At 38.6% G+C, this 20,909-nt stretch overlaps 2 protein-coding genes across 2 annotated transcripts in view; one reads left to right on the forward strand and one right to left on the reverse strand.

The window, feature by feature from the left end:
• On the forward strand, window positions 1-6,061 carry LOC117813114 (spermatogenesis-associated protein 22). Its single transcript, XM_034684209.1, is given in 9 exon segments — window positions 1-135; window positions 468-543; window positions 1,490-1,532; window positions 1,534-1,625; window positions 3,269-3,458; window positions 3,923-4,292; window positions 4,414-4,534; window positions 4,632-4,729; window positions 5,590-6,061. Coding segments are annotated over 8 exon segments (1,134 nt in total). The 5' UTR covers window positions 1-135; window positions 468-503; the 3' UTR covers window positions 5,770-6,061.
• Window positions 6,062-6,080: 19 nt separating this feature from the next.
• The window catches only part of LOC117813115 (transmembrane protein 211), a 163,805-nt gene continuing 148,976 nt past the window's right edge, over window positions 6,081-20,909 (reverse strand). Inside the window, exon 3 of the mRNA XM_034684210.1 lies at window positions 6,081-8,659. Coding sequence (XP_034540101.1) covers window positions 8,433-8,659 — 227 coding nt within the window. The 3' untranslated portion in view covers window positions 6,081-8,432. The remainder of the gene's footprint in view (window positions 8,660-20,909) is intronic.

Here is a 20,909-nt window from a genome sequence, read left to right on the forward strand (position 1 = left end):
CCAGGGGAACTTGAAGGCGACAGTCGTCATCAGAGAGTTTTGGCGCGTGCAGCTTTCCAGAGTGCTGAACTAAACAAGACTGGACTGAAGTTCGTTATTTGAAACAGTTGCTTCATCTTTTGCCAACAAAACAAGGTTTATGCTTCAAAAACAACATTTATTCCACGTTTATTGAGGAGACTTCGGACAGTGAAACATAGACCGCCAGTATTTGATATACTTTTCTACTTAACGGTGCCGACCTCTGAGGGCTGTCTGAAGTAACTACAGAATTAGCTTAGTTAGTTTAGCTAACTAACGACAGATAGTGTACTAGTTGCTAAGAATGAAGTAGCTGACCACTCCAGCTGTTTATTTTATCATGTTAGCCTACCCCTTTCAAAAATGTTGAACCAATAAGTGATACATACTAATAATGAAATAAGTGTAATTTTTGTGTTATTAACTGCATTTCTTCATTTTGCTAGTACTATTTGGAGGAGCTGCTTTTTTGGATAAGCACAATGAGAAGACAAGAAAACCTGCAAGCCAGACCAACATCAGGTAAGCAAATATACATATTTATCTCTACACAACAGTTTATATGATACATCTAAACATAGTGATTCAATTTAGTTTTTAGTGATCTAGCATACGGTGGCCCTGAAATGCAAATCACAACGGCAAATCAGAAAACACAACAGCAATTTAGAAAACACTACGGCAAATCAGAAAACACTACAGCAAATCAGAAAACACTACACAATTAAGAAAACACTACGGCAATTCAGAAAACACTACACAATTAAGAAAACACAACGGCAAATCAGAAAACACTACGGCAAATCAGAAAACACTACAGCAAATCAGAAAACACTACACAATTAAGAAAACACTACAGCAAATCAGAAAACACTACGGCAAATCAGAAAACACTACAGCAAATCAGAAAACACTACAGCAAATCAGAAAACACTACAGCAAATCAGAAAACACTACACAATTAAGAAAACACTACGGCAAATCAGAAAACACTACACAATTAAGAAAACACTACAGCAAATCAGAAAACACTACACAATTAAGAAAACACTACGGCAAATCAGAAAACACTACACAATTAAGAAAACACTACAGCAAATCAGAAAACACTACACAATTAAGAAAACACTACGGCAAATCAGAAAACACTACAGCAAATCAGAAAACACTACACAATTAAGAAAACACTACGGCAAATCAGAAAACACTACAGCAAATCAGAAAACACTACGGCAAATCAGAAAACACTACAGCAAATCGTAGTGTTTTCCGATTTGCCGTTGTGTGTCCTGAATTGCCGTCGTGATTTGCACTTCAGGGACACCGTAGTAGCACTACAACCAAGAACAAGAAAAAACACCTAGTACACAGTATATGATATTGTTTGTATGTGCATATACACATCAAGGAGTGTTTTGGTTTTGTTTTGTCTCGGATATGCCCAATGTAAACTCTTCTGTTTCATCAGGCTGCCTGTCTGTGCCACTCTTCAACAGAAGAAAAGAAACAGAGTCCTTTGACATCTGCCCCCTCTGAGAATGAATTCTTCTCTCACAGTGAATACACAGCAAAAACCAGCTCAGCTACACCCAACAACCAAACAGGTAGAGAATTCCTTTGGGCTCTTTTAGCTTCTGCTGTACTCCATCCACTAGGTGGCAGTACATCCAAGGCAAAACACAAATGCATTTCAAATAGCAAGAGATAATTGTTATTGTCAGGTTTTCTATATACAGTGTTACTTATCCTGAACATTTTCTCCCTTGAAAAAAAAAATCTCCCACACAATTAAGACCATTTTACAGAACACAAAGGACAGAGGGAGATATAAAATAATATTTGATATACAGTTGTGCTCATAAGTTTACATACTCTGGCAGAATGTATGGTTTCTTGGGTAGTTTCTGTTGTCTTTATGACATAAAAAGAGTAAACACAGTTGTTTGATAAAAAATTTGCTTCACCAAACCACTAACCATGAGTGAAAAAAGTTTTTCTCTTATCATTCATATTCTCTGAAAAATGGCCAAAAAAATTACAAATTCTGCCAGGGTATGTAACTTAAGAGCACAACTGTATATCCTGTCATGTTGGAAAGATGGTGGAAGGACCCATGTGCTGAAATTAAAGATTAAATAATAAAAGAATTGGATTGTCCAAAACTTCTTAAGTTTTGGAAGAATATTCAAAAAGAAATTCAACAAATCCTGGGTATCAAATGTACTTAAAATCCTTCTCTCTTTATATTGGGCATAGGCCCTGATAATATTATTGAAGAGACTTAATTTAAAGACTAAGAATTTTGCTTTTAATATTAAAACAACAACAACATCCTGGTTGAATATGCTACAACCCAGCGTTAGAGAGGCAGAGTTAAATCTGTTGTTATCATGGAGAAAATCACAGCGAGTGAACAGCTGAAAACAGTTTTTTTTAATACATGGGCACCAGTGATACAGACAATGCCTGAGCTCTAGTCACCTCTTCAATTTTCTTCCTTGATTTGATTTGATTTGATTTGATTTGATTTGATTTGATTTGATTTGATTTATTGTCCTTGGATTAATTTCAGTTCAATTTTACCCTGAATACACTTGTGTAATTTACACTATGTATGTATATTATGACGTAAGATGATAAGAATGTAGTGACAAAGATTTTAGATGTAGGAAATTGTCTCATTAATGATATGTAACGACGAACAAGTGTAAAGGGAATACATCTCCTGTATGTGTGCTTGTTGTATGACAATTGGAAAAATAATAACAAATAAAAAGTTCCAAAAGAAAAACAGATACAAACAAAACTTACTAAAATGTCCAAAAACTTAATCCAAAAGAAAACACTGGAAACGCTGGAAAACAGAGGGAAAAAGAAACACACAGAGAACACAAGAGAGAGGAACAATGATCCAACACAGGACAGGGGAAACAGAGGAACTCAATACACAGAGTATTTAACATAGGTGTGGAGCACAAGACACAGGTGAAATAAATCAGGCTCATCAAAAAGGGAAGGAAATACACAAGGACAGGAAGTAAATCTAAACTCTAAACACAGGGATCAATAACTATGAAATAAAACCAAGAAACACGAAAATACAGCAAGAGACATGGGTCACTAAACACACTAGGGAGAAAAAGGATAACTTATAACACAGAATACACAGGGAGAAACCTAGGCAAGAAACAAGGATAAAACTAAACATCAACTCATGACATATCCTCTGATAATATATTTTTCTCAGGTTCCTATGGGGGCTACCAGGCCTCAGGTCAGTCCTCTTGTACTCCACAAAGGCTCCAGTGGAACAGACAGGATCTCTCACAATCTAGTCCACCCCAGCAGTATGGGAGTAACAGACCTGCTCCTGGACCTGCACCTGTAATGAAAAGCTATGCACCTATTCCACACCCATACAAAGGCGGGGGCACAAGGTACATCATTGTCTTCCTGCTGGTTAGAATGACACACTAGTTGTTTGACTCATTTGTCTTGAACACAAGTTGAAAAACTACTTTAAAAAAATCTACTTTCCCTAAATTACACAAGCTGTTTGAATTAAACTGTTAATTCTTATTTTGTTCTAAAAGAGCAGTGAATGGACAAGATATAAGATGGAAAGCTTTACTGTAACATGGACACAACTATGTTGATTCCTCCAGCAACAGGATAATACCAAAGAGTCTGTTTGAGATATCATTCAAAGTCATTTTATTTTGACTTGACTACAAATATTGTGACCGGCTAGCACTAGAAACACGTTAAAAACAAACCAAATAGACAACAGGGATGTATTTGTAAAAGTTGTATAAGTCAGTGCATGTAACTGTTGTTTGTTGCAGGCTGAATTTTAATCAAACGTCTTATGATGTGAGATTTGGTTTATTTTGATTTTCAGCTCAAAGCAGGGACAACCCAGCATCCCTGCTAGACAGCAGCCTTCCAACCCCAGTGTTAACCCAAGAAGCAGCCAATTTCAAGCCCCCCACACCAGTCACAGTGCGCCAAGCAAGCCATCACCTCAAACTGGGTTTTCACCAAGCGGTGAGCAGTCCTCTTACAGGCCACCCAATCCTACAGTTCAATATTTCCAGCAATCCAGACCTCCACCTGCTCCTGTCCCACCACCGAGGAGACCCTCTGCTTGTGAAGTGCAGCCTCAAAGAAACTCCTGGAAGTTCACTAACAGCTTCGGCCCACAGAGCTCCTGCTTTGAGGGAAACAGGAGCACAAATCGACATCAGTCTGCACAACAAACTCAAATCCAGGTAGAAAAATGGGTAAAAAAAAAGGATGAGGATACAGTACAAAGACATCAAGATCTTCCATTAATATTTCATGTTATGTTGAATTATCAGAGCACTTATTTTAACTTTATTTCTTTACCAGGAAGCATTCCCAGTGAAGCCAGCTGTTGAGAACTCACTGAGGATCCTGACTGCAGTGATCGACGGGATGAGACATTGGAGCCAGTTTAAAGACAAAGTCCTGTACTTCTTTGAGATATTTGGTCAGTTGATTAGGAGTTACTGTTGTCACTGATAAGTAGGGTCACGCATTTCTTTAACACCTTAAAGTGATAGACAGTGTCAACTTTCTTCTCTCAGCTACTCTGGACTCTGCGGTCACTCTGGGTCGCCATGGAGCCAAGAACTTTGTCATGAGAGACGGAAAGCAAGTTGTGCAGTGTGTCTTCTATGAAAATGTAAGTTGGGGAAAAACATGAATTAATTAACCTTGCGTGTGTCTGGAGAAAATGTGTCACTATACATGTAAACCTGTTAATAAGTTGGCCAGACAATGCTACCATCATCATCATCATCATCATCATCATCATCATCATCATCATCATCATCATCCCCGAGGTTGTTTTGCATTTGGAGGCTTTTGTATCTAATAAAACCAAAACATCTTGCATTATTTCTGAATGAAATGGATTCAGACTATGAAAACATTGTTTTTCTCCTTTTTCACTCAGCCACATTTGTCCGTTTTCCAGGGTTAACATCTTTGATTCATTTTGTGTTATTAATATTTTAGTGAGTACTTGCTTGGTACTGCTTGTCAACCTGTTTATTTGACATCCCCCTTTAAAGTTTTCCTGCACTAGGCAACACCATCTGCCCTTCATAAGGGCTGTGGGCTCAGCACTGTCTTTTGGAACTATTGAAGAGTTCTGATAGAATAAACAGCCCTGACAGCAAGAAACAAATCAAAAGGCCTAACAAAAAAACAAACAAGGGGCCTAGCGGTCTAAGTGCCCCACAAACAGAGGCTATAGTCCTTGTTGCAGGAGTCGCCGGTTCGATTCCCAGCCGGTCGACCATTTCCTGCATGTCTTCCCCCACCCTCTACCCCCCACATTTCCTGTCTCCCTTCAGCTGTCCTATCAAATAAAGGCAAAAAAACAAAAAATATATCTTTAAAAAAACAAACAAAAAACCCTCAATGTTCTCCCGTCCAACACCAAAAGTGAGGTGGTTCACATTCATGCATTTCTCTTGCCTGTTGTTCCAAAGTTGCCTACTCTGGCTTTAATCCCTATTCCTGCTTTGTGTCCAACAGGAGCAGGAGCTCCCCCGTCTCATCCGAGGTCAAATGCACCGGTGTGTGGGAAACTATGACCGCAGCAGAGATGTCTTGGTGTGTGTGTCCATCAGACCCGGCCTCCCTTCCGAGCTGAGGAACGCTCAGGAGGCTGTGAAGGTCTGTGATGCAGAAATGAGGGTGCTTGTCAATCTCTAAGTGAAGTCTGAGTATGAGCAGGTATCTAATAAGTACACAGGTATTTAATGAAAGTACATGAGGGTCAAATTATAAAGATGACTTACATAGTTATAAGATAACTCTTGTTATGGGAGAAGACCTGAGGAGTTTTAAAATGTTAGTTTTAAGTTATTATTAAACTTTTGACCACTATTTATTTGCTGTGTACAAAGAAAATCTGCAAGTTCTGTTAAGTTCACTTACATGTTCTGACATTTGTATATCTGCACTTTTCTGAAACAAATGCATAAACAGATGTCTTTAATTCAAAGTCAAGCCTCTCTTTTGTTAAATTGTTTTATTACAAAGAAAATTCACATAACAGCAAACATCATTTAGAGGTTAATTCAGGTAAAGCAAACACAATGAGGTAATATCTCAAAATATATTTTTGAAAAACTGGGCAGTTAAGAATAACGTGATATCAAGTACAGTTAGTTTATTTACAGTCAAACATCACGATGGGGGAAAAAAACAGTTATTCTACTTTACCAAAACATTTTCACCAGTGCTGAGACTTTACACACAAAGGTTCAACAAACAAGGGAATTAGTCCAGTGCAGTCAAGCCAGTCATTCCCACAGTCAAGCACAGTATGAGGTCCAATACAACACCAACCACTCTCCTGACCTTCTTTCAAACATGGCAACATAATCACAGTTATTTTCTTCATGTCAGCAAATGTTATTATGGGAACAGAATTTGGGAAATATTAAAGATGAACCCATTTGCAAAATCCAACTCATTATTTTACACTAATACAGAAACACCCACTAGAACAGGGAGTCAAGCTGGATGAAATTGGCAGTGTACAGGGAAAGTTAGTGGAGACATTTTGTCCATGGAACATGACAGGAATGGTTCCGGCCGTCAAAGGAGAAGTGGGTTGACAAAAAACACAGCAACATATTAGCTTAGTTAAGGAGTTAATTATTTTAAGCCACGTTTCACACATAATGTTAATGGTGTCGGCTCAGCACAGATAACCAGAGGGGAAGTTCAATTTGTACAACTCCTTCCGCCACAACTCAATTTAAAAATCACATAAGACAAGGGTGCCAGGAATGAATCTGTAAGCTTCATGTCATAACCTTTTAATATAGCAATTCAACTTACCTCTTCTACATAATTGGCAAAAATGTCTGAGGGCATAACTGAACACAAGTACACTGATTTTCTTTTTTCTTCTCTGCTGTTACCCCAAAGGATTAGAAGACGTCATCTTTTTTTCATCCTCCAGGAAATTTGCTCTAGTTAATGAGATCATACTGTATCAAGTCCAGGAGAAACACTTCACCTCTGAGAGGAAAATATAGAATTAAAAAAAAGCATGTCACACAATAGGATCCACAGTTTTTCAGCAGAAAAAGATGATAACCTGATACTTGTATTTAACACTTGTCATGGTTATGTTAAAAGGCACGAGTTGGTCAGATCACATTTAAAATCTAGATCAGTTCTACCATTAACAAAGCCCATCTTATCATGCATTTTTTGACAAAATTCCTACTTCTCCCTGCCTTTGCAATCATTTTTTCCTGAATTAGATTAGTGTTTAATATTGTGTGTTGTAGACAGAAATAAATTGCTTTTGTTTTTCAAGCGAGTCACATTACACAAACATTTCTGGTGAGAAAGGTTGACAAAAGGATGCAGTATCCCAACATGACATTTTTGACAACACTGCTCTCAAACCACGACTTATTATTATGATTCACTTCACTGTTACTGGAAGAGAGTTCCATTTGTTCTCACGGCAGGTTCAACGCTGTGTCTTTTCTTTTTTTGACAGTTAGTAAATTCACCATCTTTGAAAAGCTCAAATGTCTTCTTGACTCCCCCTGGGTCACTGCTGGGTCACAAGACTGGGGGCAGAAAAAGTCTGACATCAAAGTATCCTTCAAAGCGTTACGCTTGCTCCATCTTCAGTGTTTCACTCGGAAAAGTCAGCTCTAATAAATCCAGACCATATATACAGTCCAAAAGCTTCAATACAATGCATCGTCAACTCCTTTATGTCTCAGATGCATGACTCGATCCATGAGTGTTCTCAGTGTTCAGCCATTCAAAGTGGCTTTTCTGGTGTGTCAGAATAATCCTCAAAATTATCAAAACACCTTTTGATTAAACAATTCCCACTGCAGCATTGTCTCATGCTCCCACTGTCTTTATGCAGCCAACTTCCACTCTGTTTGGAATGTTTTACACATCGACATGTCATCCACAAAAGGATAGAAGGAAAGAACCACTTTTTTTCAAAACATATTTTAAGTTTGTGGTAATTTACTGTAATCAAATAAAATCAGTCCTTGTACTTTCTAACTGCATCGTCTCCAGAGCTTACATGAAGAAACAGGTAAGTCTAACATCAGAAAACTCATGATAGATTTGAGGATAAAATGATAACCACATAGCGTAGTAACATAAAACATTCTGTTTAAATGAACTTAGTTTCAACTAATTACATAACAGATGCAGGAAGACGGTGTTTGTTAATGAGTGTCAGCTTCAGTTGTCATTTAGAGATGCTTCCCAAACAGCATCGCCTCAAACAAAAAAAAAAAGGATGCAGGTGTCCCTCCATGACATCAAGCCCAGGTTAGACAAAGGGATCAGGAGGGAGAACAATATATATCCCTGCACTATAACAGCGTTGGCAGAGGAGTAGGGGACAGATGCTCCTTTGGTGCATATTTGGCAAAAAAGGGTAAGAAGACGGTAAGCATGACTCCAACAATTGCTAGCATGTAGCCCCAGCCGATCTGGCACTCGCCAGCATAGTAGATCTCTGAGTTCCCACAGAAGGACCTGACAAGGGACGAGTTCAGGCCGAAGGGGTAGACCAGCAGTCCGGCAGCCATGATGAACACTGCAAAGGGAGAAAAAGACAGAGGAGCGAGCGGTTAGACAAAGCATCATTAAAATAAAAACTTTCCACAAATATGAAAGATGTTCATATGCTACATCATATGTTTATTAACCCTCTTATGTTCGTTTCTCTGGATCAGCAATAATGTTCCTGGGACAATTTGACCCGGGGCATATTCAATTATCCAAAAGTGTCAGAACCCCAAAAATCCCAAAACATTTTTTTTAAATAAAATGTTTAACTCCATTACTAACCATTTAAATCAAGATTTAGTCCATTGGTGTTCTTTAATTCTCACAGATCATAGTTCAATGAGAATAACATCAAATTCATGTTAAAACTTTTTTAAAAATGTACACTGGAAAGCCCCTAAATATAAATACAATAGTTTTACATGTCAGATTTTTGTTTGTTGTATTTTACTTTTTTTTTTAAATGTATGATTTGATGTCGATAAATTAACACAACACCTCTTCTGTCACATGCTGCCCAGATTTTTATGCTGAATTTAGCTTGTTTGGAAGGCATATATGGCCTAAAATAGACTTTTAAAAGGGTCAATTTGATCCGCAACATAACAGGAAGGTTAAAAAGTTTTACTCTTTGTATGTGGTGTGTGTAGGGGGAGATTACTATGATCTCAATTCATGCTGTGAAGCATTGCTTTCAATCTGGTATGAACACACATTAATAGTAATAAGATAGTATGTGCTATCATATGGTGGTGTCAATTCTAATAAGATACATTTATTCAATTATAAACACAGAGGGCTTAAAAGATGTGTTTTACTATAACATACAAATATCTTAGAAAGATTGGTCCCCCCATGAAACGCATAGTTTCTCACCTTCTCCTGGCTGTATGTTAGAACTATTCATATTATCCCACGGTTGAGCTACTGCCATCTGACAACCAATTACAACAGCAGTGAATAGAATCCAATGTGTCATCCTACATGCAATGAAAAGACTGAGTGCCTTGTTATTCTGGATGATTCACAGGATGACCTCATTATGAATCATTTTTATTGGAAGGACATTTTACAATAGAAATGATCCCTGAGAAGAATGTTAGGGTTGTTTGTCTTTGAGTGTACATTACCTAAATTCAAAGAGTCCCTTACCATCCCAATGATGAGATTTGTGTTTTGTGTTGGTGTGCCATCTGACAGCCACTTGGTGGCAGTGGAGGTTTTGCACAAAAAAGCTTTACTGTGAGTAAAGTGTGTCACTTTGAAAAGTTTATCAGTGCTGAAGTAGATTATTTTTCCCATAATGTTATGACTTGTTGCCTTGTGTTAGACTTATAAAAATAAATCACTTTTATTATTCAAACTGTGGCAGAACAGAGCTTTTAATACATTTTACAACAAAAACCCCAACTCCCTTTAATTGACAGAAACTTCTAATAGAAATGATACGTCTTTTAAAAAACATTTGCACTCTTCATATTAAACTTTATTGCTTCGTTAAAAAGGAAACTACCCCTGCACTTGCTGTGATCAGCTTTCAGAGACGTTATCTTCAGCTCCCATGCAGCCGGAGTGAGTGGCTCACTTTTACAAATTGAGTTAAGTCTCCTGGCCTGTGCTGCCAGGCAGTTATTGACTGTGCTACAGGCTATCATTGCTGCTCTTAGTCATTCTGAGTGCCTGCTGGATTTCCATTACAATGCCAGGTGTCATAGGTGTGTTAGCTTTGGAGAGCTAGGGTTACCGAAATAGCTTGAACTTGTTTGAGTGAGAAAACACCACAAACATATCTTTTATTATGCTGTATTGATTTCAGGAGATGTCTGTTTTCTTGCTTTCAAGGGCATCAGCTTTGTGGTCAGCAGGAAAAAAAAATGCTGGTACCAGAGCTACAGCACAGTATGAGTATTAAATCGATGGTTTGTGTGGGCCTTGAAGGATTGTGTCAGTAGAACATGGATGAGGAGGTAGGAAGCTTTTACTGATGTTAGTTGCACTCTGGGGATTTGGGGATTGACTTTTCTGAGGATAAAAGGAGAATGATGGGGGAGAAACACAAAGAAAGAGGTCTGAATGGGCGACGGAGGTGTATCTCTTTGGAGAGAGAGAGGGTTGTCTAGCTGGCTGTGTAGTCTCTCTGTGGGCTTCATTTAGGGTCTGCCTCTCAGCCTTGCGTATCCTTACCCAGTACCAAACTATCAGTGGCCGCATTTTTATCTGCAGGGGCCCAGTGCCTTGAAACTCACTGCCTAATGACACTTTAATGACCTTCTTTATCAAACTATCATTGGCTTTTGAGGAAGGAACACAAGGACTTGCAACCTAAGGCCACTCCCCTCCCCTCTGAAAAAATGGCACATGAAGCAAACTTGGACACAATAGTACAATGGATAAATGATCCACAACAGCACATAGACCCAAAATAATCAATACAGGAGTGAAATCCAGGCTGCAGTCTAACAAGTGTCAGGTTAGCAGAGAAATGAGAGCTGGATTTTTATTTTACCAGACCAGAGGGGTTAGAGGGGCTGGTGTCTGGATCAGATAAGCTGCTACCGGCGGTGAGAGGATCTTTGTAAGCCTTTAATGAGAGAAGAACTGTCCAAAATCTGTGAAATCTTAACCTCATATCAGAGGTGAGCTAGAAATGGAGGTATTATGTCCTCCAGGTCAGAGAGAGGTGAAACCAAAACAGAGTGGAAGAGGAAGTCCACACAGTGTGTACATCATCTGTTTAGCAGTGTTTTTTTAGTATCACTGCATAAACAAAAAACAAAGTCATATGAAAGTGGCTCCAGAGTAAGCAGAGTAAAGTCTGACAGATGGCTTTAAGTGATGTCACTTAAGTCGAGGATTCCATTTTTATTTATAAAGTGACACATTATGACAAAAAATATCACAGGGCACAAAAAAAGCCCGGCTCTCATTTATGAACACTGCGTACGCACAAAACAAAAATGACTGATTCATGTGCGCACAATTCCAGGTTGACCTTATTTAGGGATGTGTGTGCTTAGTCAACTTACCGATTAAATGTCGTCACCCCCTGCTAGTCGCTACCAGAGTTACTAGTCAGTCAAATTAACTTGAAATACTTTTATAATTGTGAGCCCGAAATGACAGCCACATGCTGAGTCCAAGCTGTAGGGCTGCCACCCGACACTAACTGCTGTTAAGACCTTTTACTTACAGTCTATGGTTAAGACCTACCACCGTAATGCTCTGCTACCAGGATGTAGACATGCATGGTACTTGGTAGCACATTGTGGTTTGGCAGTAATTTGACCTATAATCTGGAGGTAAGGTTATATTGAGGCCATGTCTGGACAGCTACATGGATGTTAACCTTCGAGGATGAGGTGTACAACATAAGTCCCACTCAGTTAACCAGTCTACATTTACCCTACAACCTGTGATCTTGTGTTTGGCAGTGTTTAATAAAAATGTGCTTCAGTTTGACTGTTTTTCTGAGTGCTTTCTTACCTTTAAACTAGTCAGAAAATACATTTCTTTTTCAACAGATATGAAACTAGTTGCTTCGGGACATATCTAATCATGATTTAAAAAGGGATGAGTGTGTGTGCATGGTTTTACAACGTTTTTTAATTCAGGCATACGTACACTTTAGCATGGATTCTTCACACTTCTATAAATAAGACCCCAGGTCTAAAACATACTCTGTAATTTGTTATTTAAAGAGAACCAACAGTTATTTTACCAATGAACAAGCGCCCAACAGCATCAGGAAAAAATGCTTTGTAATCGGGAGAAACCTTAAGCAGAACCAGACTGATTGAACAACTATCTGCCACATTTGACAAAGCTTAGAAACTGGAATGGAAACAAAAGGTGCATTTCGACCAAAAGTTCCGGGGTCTTTTAGCCCACAGAACTACTTTCCCCGGAACTAAAAGGTTCCTGTGCCCCCATTGTTGTCTGCATTTCAACCGGGGGCTGAAGTCCCGGGTAGATTGTGCAAATCAGGCTAGTGACGTATGGAGAAAAAATTATATTAAACAATATTTTGAAATCTTAATAAAAAACTAAACGAGTATGCATATCCAGGAACTCCCTCTGTGTTTCAACAACTGTGTAAACTCCACAAACACCGTTACGTTCAACCGAAAGTTCCAGGACCTTTGAAAAGTACTACCCCCGAAGCAGGGGCTTTTCAGGGGGGAGATTATCTACCCCTGAACTAAATTTAGACCCTGGTTCCTCCGGTCGAAAAGCACGTAGTTTAGGGGTAAAGTCACTAGTTCTGGGGTAAAGTTCCTGCGGTCGAAAACTGCCTAAAGACGGGGAAAGATAGAGAGAGAAGGACGGACACACAAACAAGGGGATGAACACAGCAACAAAGCCAACCAATCAGCACTGGTTAGTTTGAAGTTGTTGAGAAGTAAAGCTACCAGACCTCCGAGACCCCACTCATCTCTGCTCGAGGCTAGTCATTTACTGGTCTCACCAGTTGAGAGTTGTATTGCTAAGTCTGTGGAGTGCTCTCACTTGTACTATTCTAATGACCTAATGCCTGACTGCATATGTTGCATATATTACAGCATGCACTATACAGAACAATGAGCTCTATTCAATTTAAGTATTGTAACATAAATCTAGTTTCCTCTGCTTGCATGGTAGACAAGCTTAATTTAGACAGGGTCTTACATGGCCTAGTGGTCTAATCTTATGAGGAAGGGGCAGTGTGATGAAAGAGGCTGACATGACACCATAACGCCATGCAGGAAAGACTGAAGTCTAACAGTGTTCATTACTTGTGAAGCCAGCAGAGCAGTGTACGTGTAGGCTCCCACTTAAATGAAGGCAAACCGAATGCCTTTGTGTTGTTGACATCATAGATAGTGACAGGGTGGGCATGCAAGAATGAGTCAGCAGGTGATGATTAAAGGGAGCTACTGAGGTCACATGAAAGCAAAATAATCAGATCAACACTGTAATGTTATTGCTATGAATAACAACAAACAGTTTAAAGACATCTTAATCAGAGCTTCAAAGAAAGTCGTATTAATCTGTCAACACTCAAGAAAGTCTTGTTAAAATCACCAGAGTAAAAGGACTTGCCGACTTGAATAATCACAAATTTCTAATTTAAATGTAGAAAAGGCCCGTATGAAAGTTATTAAGGAGGGAAAGGGACATAAAAGAGGGTGGATTTTCTTTTTTTGCTTAGAGGAAGCGATCTTGCATTTCAATTTTTTCTTGATCAAAGACAGAGTCCAAAGGGAAAAAGTCATAACACTGAGGAGTCTAACTTTTCAAGGCTAGTTCAGACATTCATTTGAGACAACAGCTTTGAACAATACTCTCAAAGCCCCCAGTTCAGGCCATTGTGACCAGACAAGACTCCTTTCTGCTTGTGTTGTTCTGTCTGACAAGTTTGAGTTCAAGGTTTGTGTGTTTGACTGAGTGCAGAGCTTCAGGTACATGTTAAGAGCAGAAAGGCAGAACGAAGCAAGCTCATGCTTTGGCTGAAATGCAAAAATGTTTATCTTCCCACAAGGGTATGTAGAGGTGTAAGGGGATTTATTTGTGCTTTCAAATGCCATGAGATTAAACAATCAAAACAGTTACATTTCTCTGATTACTACTTTCTTCATTTTCTCCAAACTTGCTTTGCCAGGAAGGATCTCCAAAAATTGAGTGCAAAATTATAAAAAAACACCAACTATCAAATCCTACTTATACCTTTATGAAAGGATAAAAAAATTTCACCCAAGTCTTGATATGATGTGATAAGATATGACATGATACTATAGGATACGACAAGACACGATATGATACGATAAGAAACGATACAACGAGATATGACATGATACGATACGATACAATATGATACAATATGATACGAAATCATACGATACTACATGATATGATATGAAACGATATGATCTGATACAACACGATATGATATGACATGATACAATACAATACAACAAGATATGATATGACATGATACAATACAATACAACACGATATGATATGACATGATATATGATACAACACAATATGATATGATATGATAGGATAGGAAAAGATACAATACGATACGATATGACATGATATATGATACGATACGACACAAAACGATATGATATGATAGGATAGGATAGGATAAGATACGATACGATACGATATGATATGATACGATACAACATGATATGATAGGATAAGATATGATACAATACGATATGATATGATATGACATGATATGATTCGATGCAACACGATATGATATGATATGATAGATATGCTATGATACGGTACAACATGATATGATATGATATGACATGAAATGATTCGATACAACATGATATGATATGATAGGATAGATATGATACGATACAATACAACACGATATATGAAATGATATGATCTGATACAAGACGATATGATATGATCTGATACAAGACGATATGATATGATCTGATACAACACGATATGATATGATCTGATACAACACGATATGATATCATAGGATAAGATGTGATACGATACTACATGATATGGTACGATACGATATGACATGATATGATATGATACGATATGATCTGATACAACACGATATAAGACATGATATGATACAATACAACACGATATGATATGATATGATCTGATACAACACGATATGATATGACATGATATGATATGATACAACACAATATGATATGATAGGATAAGATATGATACGATACGATATTACATGATATGATACGATATGATTCATCATACTGGATTCATGATACAGTTTATTGATGTTTTTTACAAGATGTAAAATCCACTTCATATGGATTCCCCCTACAATTGTTATTTAGAGTTATAAAATTGATACTTGTGATGCTTTCATTTTGCCACCTTACATCCAGGTGTTATTTCCTAAAGAGGCCAAGGCTCTTTTTTGTCTGTTACATGTCTCTTTTTTTCTCTGTTACCTGTGAAACAGGTGTGAAGATACTACAAGCAACGTATAGCCCACAGGACAGGTTTAAACAGTTAACACAGCTGCAACATCCTGAAACATTTGGTCTGGTGGCAGTTGGTATGTCCCTGACTTTACCAAATGGAAACATAATGATTTCCATCTCCATCCTAATAGTTACCACAAAGTCCCTTACAGTATTTGTAAGAACCATTCACAGCCACCAGACAGTAAAAAGCCGCAACTTCTCCCATCATTTACCTCTTAATAGATCCTCGTATTGGCCAATTTACTAACCTCCCACCAGCTAATCAATGATCTGCATTTATGAGAACTCAACACAGGGAGGAAAGTCTAGCTCGGCCTGCCTTTCCTCCACAGAGCTGAATAGGAGGGAGGAGGTGTAGAGAGAGTGTGTCAGTCTTGATCAGACGAGCGCTGCTGAGTATATGAGGCTTTCATAATGGCTCAGAGATGATGAGACAGTGAATAATGGAGTGACCTCGAGTGAGTTGGGCACTAATGTGTCCCACTTTCAATGCAAACTTAAAATACACAGTGCTAAAGAAGGCCACTCCTCTATCACTGTGTGTTTATTTGTAGAAAAGATGGCAAAACAAGAGTTTAAATTTCACTCACTATTTTTTTTCTGACTAAGTTCTTTTTCTGCATCATGGTGAGTCTATTCAATCACTTTTTCATTCACAGTTTTCTCATCTAACAAGTTACAGTCTGCTAAACTTGAACAGAAAAAAATGGATGGCTTGCAGTATTTCTTATTACAACAACTTGTATGGGTTCACGCTTCAGCAGCTTTGAAGTGCCCACAGATTTCTGTTTGAGAAAGTAAAATATCGATTTGCACATGCAAAACAGCCAGAAGCGTGCAAGAGCACTAGATTTCATTGTTCATTAGCTTGGCCTGTTTTCACAGGTAGCTGCAAGGCTGTAGAGGCCTTTGTGTATGCTAATGAAAAGCAAATACCTTTATGTGCTCGCTCCTCTATTTCTGTGGGAAGGTTTGTTTGTGTGTTCATCCAGGACAAGTGTATTAAAAGAGAAATAAATAAAAAAATAAAGCAAGGGCAAAAGCATTGTACTACAAAACAAAGACTCTGTACAGCTTTTAACAGCCAAATGAACTAAATTAACCTTGAATGTCTTTCTCAGTGGTGCAGCGAGAAATGGAAAGTTGCTCCCAGAGACGATGAAACAGGTTCACAGCAGAGAGGATGAGAGAAAGAGATTGAATGAATCTGTGGGGCAGGAAGATGTGTGATAACCTGGCATCCAAGCGTGACACAGAATCAATTTCATCACACACCTCAGACAGAAATCATTCGCTTAGTTTATAACACAGAAACACACAAATCATAGGATCACTCATGTGTCATATTTCAATGTGAACGCCTCAGTTCAGCTGCAGAGAACTGACAAGTACAAAATTCACTCTAGTCTGAAATGTCAGAAAGTACGGTAGTCAGAGACATTGATATACCTCCTACCTAATCTATAGTTCCTCTATCAAATTCTCACCAAGATATAACAGGTAATAAATGAAGTGCTATGAGCATTGAAAATTCGGCCATTGCAGTACAAAGACCTCTGCTTTGGACCAAACTGTATTTCTTCCTCCTAAAGACTGTACGTTCCGGTCTTCATAACATTTACCCACAACAAATTACAAACAGGAAAGTCCATGGGGGAAAAAAGTGACACCAACAAAATTAAGTTTTGTATCACCATAATGAACAAATGTCGTTATCTAATATACCTGCAGAGCAGCCAAATGTTTATTTTTAGCGTATTTTAAAAATCTTTGCTGACATCCTCTCATTTGTTTTCAGCCCAAACAGGAAATTAAGATATCAGTTATTCTGAATCTATCTAAAGCCAAAGTTGTTTGGTAACCTGAACCACAGTGATGTCTTGTCTAAAGGCTGGCCCACATTAGAAGATTTTTAAAATCATAAATCTCACAAAATCCCGCATACATCTAACCCTAAAGTAAACAAACATGGCGGACAACAGGCAGGAAGCTATGATGGTTACTAGCTCCTTAGCTTTGTGGCACATCCATTGCGGTAACACCCCCTGTTCAACTCCTAACCTTGTCAGTTCCATTGTGATATGTTTTATGAGACCTGTTGTTTAAACACTTGTGCTGCTGCCATAAATAAATAAGTGGTTCCCAATTTCTGATATCCATCAAATTTTATGCTTCACATTTACTGTTATAACCATGGCTGTGTTTGTTGTGCTTCCTTTTCAGTACGCCTTCTGCCTGATTGAATATCATTTAATTCCATGTGATAAACAAAATGTGCTTAGCTGTCCTCAGACTCCCCCACAAAACAGAATATACTGTATAATTGTGTTAAACATGTTTAATATTCATTATTTTAAATCCGGGCAGCCATGGCAATCTGCTAAGCAAATTGGGGGAGTGAAGTCCCTCTCAACACATCTCCCACCACATGAAAATCTGGCAAGATAATCCTTAGAACCATAAAAAAAAAAGTGTGACTTTGTTTACTTTTTCAAAAGGTGGGAGTGAGGCAAAGATTTTTTTTTTTGCCCCTGTAAGGAATATGAACGAAGGATTACAGTGTGCACATACAGCCAAGACAAGCCTGTTACACCTAAGTCACACAAACTTTGGCCACCATAACGATTGTCTGTGTATAGAATGGATAACGTAACTTCATTTTCACCCATTGTGAGCTTTGAAGCCCAAATACTGCCTCCAAGGGGCGCTGACATATTGCGCTGTTGCAACCAAGGCATACGCAGAAGTGACCTCGTTGGTAGCGTTGTGGGACTGACAAACCAAAACATTCATTAAACGTCCCATTAAAACACTGAAGACTAACACTGATGGACATTAGCAGCCTCTACCATCAGTGAGTGAATGGGTATGAAGGGGTGAATGCGACGAGTAGTGCGTAAAAGCGTTTAGATTAGTCAGACAGACTAGAAAAGCAATATATAAGTACAAGTCCATTTACCATTTACTATTTACCAGGTCAATACAGTCCACAGCAGAAATGTTCCTTGTCTTGATTTCAAGCAGACACTCATTGTTATGGAAAATTCAACGACTCTTGTGTTTGTTACGTTTTCTCTGACTACTACTACTACTACTACTACTAGTCTGTTAATCAGGTACAGAACGATGCAGGAGCCTGCATTTGTCAACAGAGCCATCAATCATGATGTCACATCCCCTCTTTTTAAAATTGAATAACTAATTAGAACTAAACATCACTGAAAAATGAACACTTCGACATAAATAAGCATGATAATACCAATCTATTATGACAGAAACCATATTTGAGAAAAACTTACTTTACATGTATTTTAATTTTACAGTTGGCCTCTGTTCCATCTGCTAACATTAAGGAGGCGGGGTTTATGACCTGTACTGCAGTCATTCAATAGAGGGCGCTCTGGATCTTTTGGCTTCACAGTCAGTGAACACTTATGGTACTCATTTTAATACACAGTCTATGATCACAACATTTTGACATAATGGTCTTTATCAGGGGATAGCTCAGGACTAGGGGTGGGAATTGATAAGATTTTATCAATGTCAATGCCATTGTTGATTCTGCTTATCAATCCAATTCCTTATCAATTATCCTAATGATTCCTGAGGTTTTTTTTGAAGGGTAAAACAGTAGTTATACAGTCTTCCACACCAAAAGGAACCATTTTATTTTTTCCAAAATTATGTCTGCACAAGATTGAACATGAACATATTCAACTTGAACATACTGAACAATAGGTTGACCTCATTCATGGCCGCGTGAGTCCGGACGTGGCCCCTTGAGCCTGGAGGAAAAGACTTTGAATTAAAAACGCTTCCAACAGGGGTCATCGCGGAGGTATTTTAAAATGGAGCCATGCTTTAGACCGCTTCTTCCTCTCCATGTTTCCTCGTTGTTGAGGGAGTTCTACGTCACAGAGTGTGTGACGTAATGTAACGTACCGCAACGTGATGTGACGCCGTGCTGGGAAATTAATCGTTAAGAAGAATCGATAACATTTGAGGTGTACAATTCCGATGGAATTGATCAATTGGAACTGGTTCTAAGTCGGATCCGGTTTTCAATTCCCACCCCTACTCAGGACTATCAATGGACTATCACCTGGTGAAGACCACTGCCTTGAGATTTTGATTGTTAAACTTCTTGTGGAAGTAGGTGTGCGGACTTTTCTTTTCTCTGCTGCTATTTAATCCTTCACGGTCATACAGCCACACTATCCAACACATCTAAGCCTGCTACATAAATGTTGTGTGCAGTGTTGTGACTGCTAAATTCAATGATATGTAGATAAGTAACACAGAAGGGTAATTTCTAAGCAGGCAGGGTTGAAGTGTCATAAGTCTCTTTGCAAGAAAGAATTAAACTTAATAGGAAACAGGAGCCGTGCCAACTGTGCATGCAGAGCTCTGTAACTCCTGCTGGTGTAATCTGTCTGTTTTCCCCCTCTGGCAAACTGTTACATAAAATATATTAAGTGCACTGATTATTGTCATCCAGACAGTCAGACGCCTGCAAAGATGACTCTGTGTACAGTAGCTTTGCAATGACACAGGGTGATTCATCGTCTAAACAACATAATGTTGTTAAAGCTTTTTAAAAATCAGAGGGAGATTCACAGTTAAGTAGTAGCTAAGTTCACTAATAGTATCTGACTTAATGTGTTCTCCTGCTGAGGACAGACACTTTAAAGTACTCTATAATAAGACGTAGACTGACAGTGAAATATAAGACACGACAGGTTATACAATAAGTTTCAGCCTCACAGCCTGAGAGAGGGAACTAGAATATATTAAAGTGGACTAATGCCCTGCTTATCTGCTCTGACCTACAAGCCACACAGACAGTCAAGTGGAGACCACAAACCCCACTGGGACTAGAGCAGTCAGACGTGTAAATACAGAAAACATTAAAAGAAGAGGCAGAGAACCACAATGGGACTTTGGGTATTCCTTATATCCTCTGTGTCACCAGCACCCACTGCTTCGAAACTTCTTATCTGGCTGCACTCCACACAGGGATATTATCTGCTGCTACTTCAAATGACACTTGAAAGAGCACACACATTAGACTGTGGCCTTACATTACCACAAACCTGTTTGATGTCATGCTACCTTCAACACACAAGCCGGCAGCAGGGAGAAAAACACGTATTTTTCTTCTCTGCCGAATAACACCTGCCTTCTCCCCGGTAACGTTCTAGGCGAAGGTATAACAACAACAAAATGAGTCAAATAAATCTTGATTCACCAACGCAGCACGCATTTGTTCGTGTTGCCGGCCATGTTTGTCATTGA

This window comes from Notolabrus celidotus, chromosome 5, assembly GCF_009762535.1.
Source record: "Notolabrus celidotus isolate fNotCel1 chromosome 5, fNotCel1.pri, whole genome shotgun sequence".
NCBI lineage: Eukaryota > Metazoa > Chordata > Actinopteri > Labriformes > Labridae > Notolabrus > Notolabrus celidotus.